Source organism: Podarcis pityusensis (assembly GCF_964106645.2).
Source record: "Podarcis pityusensis genome assembly, chromosome: 15".
Classification (NCBI taxonomy): domain Eukaryota; kingdom Metazoa; phylum Chordata; class Lepidosauria; order Squamata; family Lacertidae; genus Podarcis; species Podarcis pityusensis.
In genome coordinates, this window is record NC_138040.1 from 13,338,812 (window position 1) to 13,351,591 (window position 12,780).

Sequence of the window (12,780 nt, forward strand, 5' to 3'; positions counted from 1 at the left end):
GCTGAGCTCTCTCCTTCGTTGGAGGTGTTTAAACAGAGGTTGGGTGATCAACTGTCAGGGATTCCTTAGCTGCAGCAGGAGGGTTGGGCTAGGTGACCCTTGGTGTCCCATCGCATCCTATAATACTATGTGATTTTTGCGCTCTACACACACACACACACACACACACACACACACACACACACACCCGGTCTCTGCAGGAGTTGCAATCAAAGCTCCATAATCCAAACTGCCAACTTTGCAGAACAGCATCAACTATGGCTCCACCCCCAGCAAAATAACCACACACATAAACAGGCATATCCTTGTACTTCCATTTTTAATAGATTTTTTTTTTACAATATATCTCTCCATTTGCATATATCCACTGCATCTATATCTTCTTTTCCTTAAAATACACATTAAACCAAACAAGAATAAATCTAAGGGGTTGCTTTTAATAATGTTAAACCAAAACCGGAGGGCCCCCCTCCATAAGTGATTAGATTTCATGACGCCAAAATAAAACAAAACAAAGGAAAATTAACAACCACCCATTTCAAATGTTTATGTTAAAAAAAAAAAAGATCGAGAGCTATGTTTGAATGTTGGTGGTTTCTTAACAAGATGCAATTCGACACACACAATAATTGTTATAGGCACAATTTATTCTCTTCCCCCTCCCTCCCTCAAATCTGGGATTTTGCATTTTCCTAAGGATTTCTGAGGAACTGGGATGTTAAAATACTTTAGTTCAATTCATAACCTGCCTCTTCACACTGCTGTTCTAGTAAAAAGGAAGCTCATAAATATCTTTAATTTGTTTTTTTTAAAATATTTGAGGTGTGGGGCAGAAAAATGTGAAGAGCAGCCAATGTAAGGCAATGGCAGAAGTCATCTTCGTCACTGGAATAGTAAGTTCCAGCAAGAAGCGGGTTTGAAATGCAAGGTGCTCTTTACTGGCTCAAAACCCCCTCATTGGATGTAGGGAACAAGGACTGCACAGGGGCCAGTCCCATCCAATCCATTTGCTTTTTATAGGCCACATGGAAACCTATCAGCCAATCAGAAATGGAAGTGAGGACAGTAGCCATGACAGAAACAATGAGAAGCCTTTTGTACATACCACGACTCTGCAGAATAGGTCTTTTTTTTGGGGGGGGGGGTGTTGTTGAAAGGGAGCAGGGGGAGAGAGAAATAAAAAGGAAAAAGGAGCGGAGATTCCAGCCGTTGTGTCTCTGAAGAGTCCCAGTACCTTTCCAACAAGTCGCTCCCCCTGCAACTGACATCCTCAGAGGTCAAAAACGTTTCACGAAAAGTGATCCCTGTGAATCTCTTTGGATGCAGCCAGGGTGAGCTCCACAAGATCCCTGCCATTTTGTGGTAGCTGACCCTGACGCACCCCTGATATGCTTAGCAAGACGACACACGGTTGGGGGGGAAAGCTGCCCAAAGCGCCACCTTTCCTAAAGCAAAACAAAAACCCCAACCCTGATATGGTGGGTTGTGTACATGAGAGATAATGATCTTTGAGCAAAGATCCACCCTGGAATGGGAGAAAGCTGTGGCCCAACACGTATCATTGGACTCGGCCCCAACCCAGCAAGGTGGATGGTCCAGGATGATGGGAGTTGTAGTCAAAAAACACCTGGAGGACCCCGAAGCAGAGCTCCCGCTGTCGAAGGGAAGACTTCCTGCAGCTGTGTCTTCCCATTCTCAGGGAGCGTGTCCTGCCCAAGCACCATCTCAAGCCAGCAAGGTTCTTCTTGCCCCTTTTCCGAGCCACATTCCTCCAGCCTTTAAATACAGGCTCGTCCCAGAACAATCCTTTCCTTCTCATTGCCTCTCCAGCCACTGCCGCAATCACCTTCCTTTCACTCAATGAAGTCAAGGAGAAACCTGCCACCGCCTTAAAATATTGTCACGAAAACTACAGCATGGGGTTTTTCCCCCGTGGTGCGCTTTCTGCCCTTGGGGAGAGGCAATGCTTTTTGGGCAGAGTGTCCCCTTGGCAAACAGGGCTGGCTACCTTGCTATTCCTGCTCACCCCGCTGCACTGTTCCTCAGAAACTCCAGAAAGAGACATCGAAGCAGAGGAGAGAGGTCTCTCGCCAGCATGGCAGAGGGCAAAGGAAATTAAAAAAATAAAGCTAGCGACTTGGGGGCAAATGTGCAACACCCTTTTCTTCCTGCCACACACAAGCACCTTGCTTTTCATGAAAGTTTGCCCTTGGAGGGGAGAAGCAACTCCTTCACCCCAGCTCCCCCTCCCAGGACAAGAGATTAAAGCCCATTTATTTCACCCAAGAGGTTTTCCCTGCGCATTCCACATTCAGGAGGAACTGTGTGGTTATTGCTGTGTGAAGCCAGACGGGTTAATTCGCTCATCGCTCAAGAGGTGGACACATCCTGCACTGCCAGCATTCAGAGTGGAGGGGAAGAGAACCCCCGTCTGCCTCCGCCCCCCTTCCAGATGCCATCTTGGAAGAAGCGCCTGTCCCTTTAATCGTGACTCCTCACAGAGCAACCGGGACAACATCCAGGCCACAACTTCTACGTCACAGGCAAGAAGCCGTGGCTGCCAGCAGCATGAGAGCATCTAGCGGAAAAGCAGGAGTCTCTCACCAAGGGTCTCCTCCAGATTCCTCCTCCTCCTCCTCTTCCCTCGGCTGGGGTTGCAGCCAGCTTTTCAGAGAGGAGGGGAAAAAAACCCCAAAGCAGCAGCCTTGAGGATTCTTTCAGCCTCGCTGTACTTCCAGATTCCTCCATTGCTTCCTTGGCCAATCCTGTTATCATGGGCCAGACCCGCTTTTGAGTTTGAAATGACGCTTCGACCAGTCCATTTCAGTTCCTTGTTCAGCTTATATAAGGAGGGGCGAGTAGTGGCGGTGGGGAGATGGCAAGAGGGTGGGGTGGTAGCCAGAAGAAGGCCTGGCATCTCTTCCTTTGGGGGAGGTCTTCGTTCCCTCTTGCTCCCCCCATATCATTCTTCCAAAATTCAGAGAAAGTAAATACTGTTCCACAGACATGCTACAATAGAAGTGCATACATAACTCGAGGTGACGCGCAAAGGTGCTCCAGAGAGAGAGAGTGCCCCTTTTTTCCTTGGAAGTGCGCTTTTTGCTTTCACAGAATCTACATCAGGGCGGAAAGTTGACTGACTGGCTGGCTGCCCGCGGAGTGCACATAAACGGAAGCAGAAGGGACCCCCCTTTTCCTTTCTCTGGTACCCGCACCGGGCGAAGGACGCTCGCCCCCACGGTTCCTACGGGCAAGGACCATCCCCGCTCCGAGCCGGAAAAGAGCTTGTGGTTAAACGTTCCAGGGGCTCGTCGATTTGTTGGGGTAGTTAATGGCAAGGCTAAGAGCAGCAATGTTTTTCAGGGCCTGTTTGGGAAAGAAAGGGAGAGTTGAGCATCAAGGCTTGCTGAGGTTCAGCATATTCCCATTCAAGGAGATTTCTCCGGAGAAGAGGAGACTGGGATACGATATGAGAGCCGTTTTCAGATACCTGAAGGGCTGTTACATGGAAGATGGAGCCAGCTTCCCTTTTGCTGCTCCGGAAAGCAGGATCTGAACCAATAGATTCAAATACAGTGGTACCTCAGGTTACAGACGCTTCAGGTTACAGACTCCGCTAACCCAGAAATAGTGCTTCAGGTTAAGAACTTTGCTTCAGGATGAGAACAGAATCGTGCTCCGGTGGCGGGAGGCCCCATTAGCTAAAGTGGTCTTCAGGTTAAGAACAGTTTCAGGTTAAGAACGGACCTCTGGAACGAATTAAGTACTTAACCCGAGGTACCACTGTACAAGAAAGGAGATTCTAACTAAACATTAGGAAGAACTTTCTAATGGTATGAGCTATTTGAGATTGGAATGGGCTCCCCCAGACGACAGTAGACTCTCCCTCCTTGGAGGTTTTTAGGCAGAGGTTGGATGGCCACCTGTCAGGGATTCCTTTACCTGTGATTCCTGCATTGCAGGATCCTTGGAGTCCCCATCCAGTTCTACTGTTTTATGATCCTAAGAGCATAAGAAAAGCCCTGCTGGTTCAGACCAATGGGCCATCTAGTCCAGCACCCTGTTCTCACAGTGGCCAACCAGATGCCCCAATGGGAAGCTTGCAATCGGGACCGGAGCACAAGAGCAGCCCTCTCCCAACCTGTGGCTTCTGGCAACTGGTATTCAGAAGCAGTTACTGCTTCCAGCCATGGAGGCACAGCACAGCCTTTCTGCTTGAATAGCACTTTTCTGCTTTGTGAGCAACACAGGGGCGCTCTGCCTGTGCCCACCGCCAATCACAGGGCCTCAAGGGCAATGGCAGGTGCAAAGCTCAAGGTAATCACCAAGCACGCAAAATAGTCTTGCGAGGACAGTGGGAGAGAGAGCACTTCCCTATCCCGCCCCCTCTCCAATTTCATGGCACCTGTTCTAAAAAAAAGGATTTTTGCCTGGGAAGTCATAACTTTGTTGACGAAGGGGCAGCAGTGTTGCCTAGAGAGGGCCATCATATGTTTCATCTGGGCACAGGGCACAAAATACTGAGGTAATGCACACCTCAAGCTAAATGGAAGCAGAAGGTTTGGGGAGCGTACCCCCAAAATAGCAGGTGGGAGAGTGAGGCAAACAAGAAGAAAAGGAGATTGACTTTGTGCCCTTTTTATGAACCTCCCAGAGGATTCTGGGAACCACAGGAAACCAGGTGCTGGACCAGATGGGCACATCCCAACAGGCTTCCACTTGTATCGGGGACAGGGGGACCCTACAGATGTTGCTGGCCTACAACTTCTATTACCCCCAGGGTCCACTGTGGCCATGCCAACTGGGGCTGATGGGAGTTGGGAGCCCAACGTCATCTGGGACTAGGAGAACAGTCCCACCCCGACCCCTGTCCAGTCGGACTCAAACTAAATCTGCTTCAGATTTAGAAGTCACGTCACATGTCCAACTGTTTATTCTCATGGTGCAGCTGACTTTTGAGTTTCTAAATTTGTCTTCTTTTGGTAAAATAATGTGAATTATCTCAGAGGAGACAAGAGCCTCCTGTGTCTTATAAGAACGATGCCCAATTAAAATGCTCCCAAGAGCTTCACCCCTCCCCATTCCTAATACTTTCTGTCTCCCTGTGGAATGTCTCTCCCTTGCCCAAACCCAAAGCTCTGCTCTTTTGTCTCAAGAGTCTCCAGGGCACAGCAATTAAGGCAAACCCGTCAGAAAAGCAGCCTCTGCTGAAGAAGAAGTTTGGGGACAGGAGGGGAGATCAGCAGGGGCTCCTGGAGGTTTTACCTGCGCTGTACAGCGGTGGAGATGGTCTTCCGTATTTAAGGCAAGCAAGTAATCCTGCAGAGATCCAAGTTCCTAAAAGCAGAGAGTGTGAATGAGAGCTAGGAGCAAAATCCAGGAACAAGCTTTCGCAGCGAGTGTGTTTTCATAACAGCATTGCATGAGGGAAATAAACTAACTCACCCAGGGATCTCAACATACAGAACAAGTTTTGTAACTTCATTTCAAAGGTACGCTTGGGGGGTGGGTTTGGGAGGGGGGGAGGGAGGGACTACAAACTGATCCTGAATTGCAAGATGCACCAACAGGACCAGAGTGCCCTTTTCAAACACGCTTTGAGAACAGCGTTAAAACAGGAGCCCCCTACAAGCAAAGTCATCGTTCCATTACAACTGGTGGGAAAAGAGCATGACTAATTTCAGTCTGATAGCGATCTGTACCCGATAAAGCCCTGGTTTTTCTTAAGTAAAACAAAAGTGAAGGGGAGGGAGGAAGAGGAAAGAGGAAGAACAGTCTAATCCAGTGATGGCCAAACTTAGCCCTCCCGCTGTTTTGGGACTACAACTCCCAACATCCCTAGCTAACAGGACCAGTGATCAGGGATGATGGGAATTGTAGTTCCAAAGCAGCTGGAAGGCCAAGTTTGGCCATCACTGGTCTAATCTGATGGCTTGGCAGCTGTTCCCATCACAAGGGAGAAGACAGAAGTGCTTACGGCAACTCTGCTCTCGGTGACAAAGAAAAGCTCGGTCAGCGCCCGGTGCAGCGGGAGGAGGATGCCCGACTTGGTCACATCGTGGCGCATGCTGTTCTCCATGCGGCTGAAAAGGTGCCAGAGCGGCTTCAGCAGAGTGAGGTCACAGTCCCTGAAAGAAAGAGGAGGGTTGAGTTAACACAAAAGGGCTGCCACTCTGAAGAACAGCTGTGCTCAGTCCCAGTCTGATTGCAAAAGCCCTCTTCACTTTCTAACTACATAACGTAAGTGCCCACTGGATCAGGCCAGCAGCCCATCTAGTCCAGCATCCTGCTCTCACAGTGGCCTGTGGGATTCGAAAACAAGAGGCCCCGTGGTTTCCAGCAGCTGGTATTCAGAAGCACTGCTGCCTGCAACTGTGGAGGCAGAGCAGAGACATCATGGCTGACAGCCATCGGCAGCCATGAAATTGTCCAATCCTCTTTAAAGCCATCCAAGTGAGTGGCCATCGCTGCCTCCTGTGGGAGGGAGTTCCATAGTTTAAATAGGAGCTGCCACCTTCCCTAGGTGTGATTTCTCAAGCTCCTGATTGGAATATATTCATGTATTTTTATTTTGTTTTACTTTGCCTTTCTACCAAGGAGCTCAGGGGAGGGTAGGTGGTTTCATGTTCCCACACCCACCCCAGGTTTAACATTCAGAACAACCCTGTGGGATAGGTTAGGTTGAAACTGGCACGAGGTCACCCAGTACGTTTTATGGCTGAGTATGGATTTGAAACCAGTTCTCCATGGTCTAACACAAGCTGGTGGTGGGCAGAGCTGGAGATTAACAAGTCCAAAACAAAGGCTGCTCTACTTCCAATTTTCAACATGGGCACCTCTGATTTGAGTTCCCTAAGTAGGTTGACTCAGATGTTCTAGAAATCTAATGAGAGCAATTCCTTTCTGACTTTGGTGCAGCACACGCACACACAAATCCAGAGGTGGGAAAGGGGAGTAATTAGACAGTAAGGGTGGAAGTCTGATGAGGTAGAAGATTGGGGCAGCTTCAGGAGGTCACATAAAATGAAGTTGGGAGGCAATAAACTGTTCCAGGGCCACAAGTTGACCAGCTGCGAATTAAAGGATTCCATACAGCAGGACTGAGAAAAACCTTGGTGAGCATCTACCGGGACAGGTAGATGGCACTGAGCTAGATTTGTAAGTTACATCCTGTCTTAGTTCAAGTGGGAGAGCTGGGAAGGAACTTATTTCTATTTTTTAGACTGTGGGCCTGCAGGGCAGGGACTGCATTGATCGTATGTAAGCCACTCTGGGAGCTTTTCTGGCTGAAGTGCGGGGGAAACAAGTGCTCTAAATAAGCAAATAATAAAAGCAGGTGCTTTGTATGAGGACCTTGAATATATCCCAGTATTATCTGGCTTACAGAATGACTCTTCTGGCCGCTGATTTTAAAAGCAGAGGCATTTGCATGATAAACCACATCCCACCACTTCCTTGCACAGTATTAGATTTCCCAAACACTGTGGGTAGACCAGGCCTCCAATGGCCAAGTTCTGTGGAAAATGGGCCAGAGCTTAGGGAGAGAAGGAGTACCAACACAGCTATTTGTGGCTCAAACCTGTTTCGAATGACATTTCTTTTGCCTTTATCACCGGCCAAGCCCATCTTTCTGCACATCAGGCAGGGGAAGCAGATCTCAGATTAAAAGAGCCGCCTTCGGAATCATGAAATAATATTTCAAAAGAAATCACGAGACATGAAAACATTGCTATCTTTGTGGGGGGGATGGGGGGGATTCATGTTTTTATTTTATTTTTTTGCTTTTCATGAGGACTGGAAGCTTAGTGGGGAAAAGCAAAGCTGAGACTGGCAGGCATACCTCTCACTGCAGCACTGGACTATCCTAAGGAGCAGGTGGATGGCCTTCAGTCGCTGGTGGCCAGTTTGCCTGCAGGCCACGCCCACCTGCCACTCCCAGATTTTGGCCAATGGGATGTGGGGGATGACCCTTTCCTCCGACAGCATCTGCTTCAGGATCTCGAAGCCTGGAATTCAAAATACGTACATTGCATACTCCATAGTGCCATTCTGCTTGTCCGATAAGATGTGTTCCTTCTCCTCAGTGTAAATGACACAGTCAAATGCTAAGCAGGTCGTACAGTTGTTTAGAGCCGGTCTCTTTTAGTCTCTTGTCTTAACAGACTGTCCTGAAGCAAGCCATGGATAACGAGGATAACAACCATTTCCAGTGAACTGAATAAACACGGACCTTACAGTTTCAAAATCAGGTGGTGGTTTTTGTTTTGTTTTGTTTTTTAGGTCTTTGTGTTTCTTAGAGCTTCCTATGCTTTTCTGCAAGAGTGATGTCCCTACTGTATAGCCTAACTCTACTGTGACGCTAGAGTTGAGTTAGTAGCTGCTTCCCAATACAGTATAGCGTCAAGAGATTTCTAGCTGCAGATATGGAAAAGCTTTAGTAGTTCCTGAAACAGAAAGTCCTCTATAAACATATTTAGTAAAGCTAGCCTCAGAACAGGTTGTATCACTTGTCCCATAATAGAAGAAACTTCTTACTCTTAACCCTGACGCAGGTACTTTTTGTCTAAACCAGCCTTCTCTTCAGATGTTTTGGGCTACAACTCCCATCAGTCCTAGCCAGCTTGGCTGTACGAAGCTGGGTGCTGATGGGAGCTGTAATCCAAAAACATCTGGAATAAGCCAAGTAGGCAAAGACTGGCCTCAATGTTTTCAACCACGCTCGTGTATGGTAAAGGGACCCCTGATCATTAAGTCCAGTCGTGGCCGACTCTGGGGTTGTGGCGCTCATCTCGCTTTATTGGCCGAGGGAGCCGGCGTACAGCTTCCGGGTCATGTGGCCAGCAGGACCAGAGCAGCGCACGGAAACGCCATTTACCTTCCTGCCGGAGAAGTACCTATTTATCTACTTGCACTTTGTTGTGCTTTTGAATTGCTAGGTTGGCAGGAGCAGGGATCGAGTAACGGGAGCTCACCCTGTCGTGGGGATTCGAACCGCCGACCTTCTGATCGGCAAGTCCTAGGCTCTGTGGTTTAACCCACAGCGCCACCCGCGTCCTTACGCCCGTGCATAGAACTATATAAAACCAACCAACAATTAAAAAGGCGGAAATCGAAAGAGCAGACCAATAAGCAAAGGCAGCTAGTAAATAACAGTTGATTTATTAAGGGAAACGAGGGGGGGACATGTAGCTTCTGGTTGATGCTGGACCCATCATCCTCCCTGACCTTTAGCCATGCTGGTTGGGGCTAATGGTAGCTGGAACCCAGGAACATCAGAAGGGTCATAGGTTTCCCAGCTCTGAGTTAAGATATTGTAAACTGCCCTCCCTCAAGTTTTTGCCCCAGGTGGCACATAGGACAGTGAACTCTTATGGAATTCATGGCAGAGAAGGCTGCTGCTGCCTACTAGCTACGACGTCTATGCTCTGCCTCCACAGCTTCTGAATACCGGTTGCAGGAAACCGCAGGAGAGGAGAACGCTCTCGTGCTCGGGTCCTGCTTCTGGGTTTCCCATTGAGGCATCTGGCTGGCTGATGCAAGAACAGGATGTTGGGCAAGGTGGGCCACTAGCCTGATCCAGCATGATCTTCTTAGGTTCTTATCAATGAATGCTCCCGTTTGCATGAATCGTAATGTTTTATTTCAAACACCATTCCGACATCAAGCTTTTGCGCTCTGCAAGGAAGAGCCACCCATACTGCGTTAACACCTTCTTGGGTTATTGTCCCCTCTCTCCACTGCCCAGTGTTATCTTGAGAAAGAAAAAACAACAGGCTTTGCTCCAAGATCCCTGACCCGTCACAAGGAAAGCGAGACTATGACGATCTTTGACTCCTGGCTCTGAAAAGCACTTACCTGTCTGGAACCTCCCCAGGTGACCTGCTGTCACTGTAAACTTATAACCCCATTCTGTGTTGCTCATGTCCGTGGTGAATCGATAGTAGAGGGTATCCCCTGTTACAAGAGCGAAGGAAAGCGTTCTCTTAACCAGGGACACAGACAATCTCGCTCAAAACGGACACTATAAGCAAAGGGGCAGGGGCAGTTTTGAGGCTAAGCTGCATGTTTGTGTTTCACTGTTTTTCTGATTCCTGGCAGTATCCTGTGTGTTACATGGAGCAACAGCATCTCATTTTTCAAAAAAAGTTAGAATAAGAAAAATGTCATGGCCTAAAGGGTTTTATAGCTGAGCAAGTACTGAACACACCTCAAACACAACCCTAAAACCATCTCGACTTTTCAGAATTCAGCGCTGCAAAGGAAATTGCTCAAAGATTTCTGCACTGAGGAGTGGTTTGTTTTTTCAAAGGTAATTTGCAAGACAAAACAGGATTCTGATCCCAGATGCTGAAACGTCTGCTATTAGCAAATCGCTAATACGTTGCCATGTTTTCTGCATCTTTTAAAAATATTTTTGACAGGCAACATGTTCTGAACAAAGGCAGGATTTTATGGAACTCTCTCTACATTAATAAACCTCTCCCCGACGATGCTAAGGAAGCGATGACTCACAGCGCAGGAGAAGACATATGGTGTTTTTTGTTCTCTGCCAAGCTAAAAGAACGAAGCACATGAGAGCTAAGGGGTGGTGGGGAGAAGAAATTAGGTCAAAACTGAGCCCACTTCAGAAAGGGGAAAGGGAGAAAGTTAAACTGTGGAACTCATTCCAGCAGGAGGAAGTGATGGCCACCAATTTGAATGGCTTTAAAAGAGGATGGGACACATTCATGGAGGAGAAGAGGGCTATTGATGGTTGCTAGCCATGATGACTGTGCTCTGCCTCCACAGCTGGAGGCAACAATGAGGCCAGAGGAACTACCAAGAGCACCCGAGAGGGTCTGTAGGGAAGGAGGCAGCCTTTCAGGTATTTGAATGACCTGGCACTCCAATACAAATATGGTGGGCCCTAAAAATATACACCTCAAGTGTATATTTGTTTGTTTACCTTTATTAAATAATAAACAAACAAACTGTTATTAATGTTGTTTTGATGTCATAACATACTCTTGGAGCGAAGAGCAGGTAATAAAATAATAAAATAAAATAAAATAAAATAAAATAAAATAATAAAATAAAATAAAATAATATATAATTGTATATAAAAATATACAATTCATCCTTCAGGAGGTTTCAGCTATAGTCTCTCAAATAACATCACTGAACCCACTTGCTGGCCCCATTCCCTGAGAACAGCCAACAAATGACCAGTAAGGCTATTTCTTTTTCTTCTGGCAGCTACAAAACTGGAGATGCCTCGCCACTGGAGAGTCTGTTCTGCATTCACGATGGATGGAGGGGGAAGTGTGGGGTCTGATGCTGTCACAGAAGTTAATGCAGTGGAACAGACTGTGCAGGGAGGTGACAAGAACCAACTCTCTTTTTTATAGTATATGATGGCCACTGACAATATTTGTCAACCGGAGAAAAAGATGCTCCTGTTAAACTGCCAGTGTCTCAAACTATGCTCTAGAGAGACTTGCTCCCGCCCTGTGGAAGGAGCCCCTTCATCTGAGCATCACAGTTCATGTATGCCCAGTTTCATTTAGTACCTAGACGACTTTTGCTTCTTAAGCTGTATCAATGTTTCTGGAATCTAAGTATCACCAGAGAGTGTCAGCGCTACGTTTGCTAGCTTATCTAAGGGTCTCCCTCCCCTCAACAATGCTGCAAAACTTTACCTGGAAGCTCGAAGTCTGTCCACTTGTGCGGAGGCCCGCTGAAGGTGTGGCGATCGTGGATGAAGTCACAGCTGCTGGCTACAACTAGCTCATCACAGCCCTCTTCCGTGTTACACTGAGAATCAAACTTGACGGAGAGGTATATAGCACCAGGGATGTGAACCTTATCCTGCGGGAGAGAGCAGGTGCCAAGCTTAACAGAGGACCAACGCGCACCACAAAGACAGCTGAGCGCATGTGAGGAATTGGGGCCACAGCCCATCACTGGAGGCGAGGGCCCCAGAAAGCTGCCCCAGGTGAGAGGGAAAGGTTCCTAACCACCGCTGTAAACAAAAACGGGAAGGAATCCAACAAGAGAGAACGCTGGCTGACTCAAAATTAGAATGGCGGCCAGGGTGGGTGTTTGGAGTGACAAACCCGAGGGCACAGAAGAACCTTGGTTGAAAGGTAAACACCGAAAGGGAGATGCTATTCTATGGATTCAAGTTTCATATCCTGAATCTGCAGGCTGGGAAGTGAGAACCAGCTTAGTTTAGTTCTCGCAGCAAACAAGCTAAAAATGAAAGGCTCCGATGAGCCTGGAACGCTAAGAGGTGGCTGCTCTCTGCAGCTCTTCAGAACAATTCACTCCTCCAGCTTCTCCTCCATATGGATTTCTGCGCTGAGGGTGGCTGAATCATCCCACGGCTAAGATGCACCAGAACGACCCATGTTCTAAAGAGGACTCTGCTTGTTCTGCCCAGGCATGATTCACTCCTCTGGAGGTCTCCATGGTGCATTATTAAGAGAGCTGAGACAGGTAAGAGTGACTCAGGCGGAGAAAAAGGGTGGGCTCCAGGGGTGGGAGGCTCCTGTAGCCTGTGGGGCAAACTTGGGCCTCCTCATTTGGCCTGCCGGGCCATTCTGGGGAACTCATACCTCCTGCTCCACAATGTCTTCGCACAATATGTCAGGTGCAGCGTGGGTAAGGGGAAGGCTTCAAAGGAGCAATCAAGAGGTTAAGGTGGGCTCCTGGTTTCTTCGCTAGAGTGAGGCACACTCAGACCCACCTCTCAGCTGATAGCTAGTAGGAGCACACTTTGCCCAAAGAGGGGGAGGCAGT

At 48.0% G+C, this 12,780-nt stretch overlaps 1 protein-coding gene across 2 annotated transcripts in view; it reads right to left on the reverse strand.

The window, feature by feature from the left end:
• Nucleotides 1-302: 302 nt before the first annotated feature.
• The window catches only part of ZZEF1 (zinc finger ZZ-type and EF-hand domain containing 1), a 75,943-nt gene continuing 63,465 nt past the window's right edge, over nucleotides 303-12,780 (reverse strand). For both annotated transcript variants that reach the window (XM_080982716.1, XM_080982717.1), the window contains exons 50-55: nucleotides 11,679-11,847; nucleotides 9,856-9,954; nucleotides 7,841-8,006; nucleotides 5,978-6,128; nucleotides 5,266-5,337; nucleotides 303-3,366 (exon numbers count right to left, since the gene is read on the reverse strand). In XM_080982716.1, coding sequence (XP_080838842.1) covers nucleotides 3,292-3,366; nucleotides 5,266-5,337; nucleotides 5,978-6,128; nucleotides 7,841-8,006; nucleotides 9,856-9,954; nucleotides 11,679-11,847 — 732 coding nt within the window. In that variant the 3' untranslated portion in view covers nucleotides 303-3,291. The remainder of the gene's footprint in view (nucleotides 3,367-5,265; nucleotides 5,338-5,977; nucleotides 6,129-7,840; nucleotides 8,007-9,855; nucleotides 9,955-11,678; nucleotides 11,848-12,780) is intronic.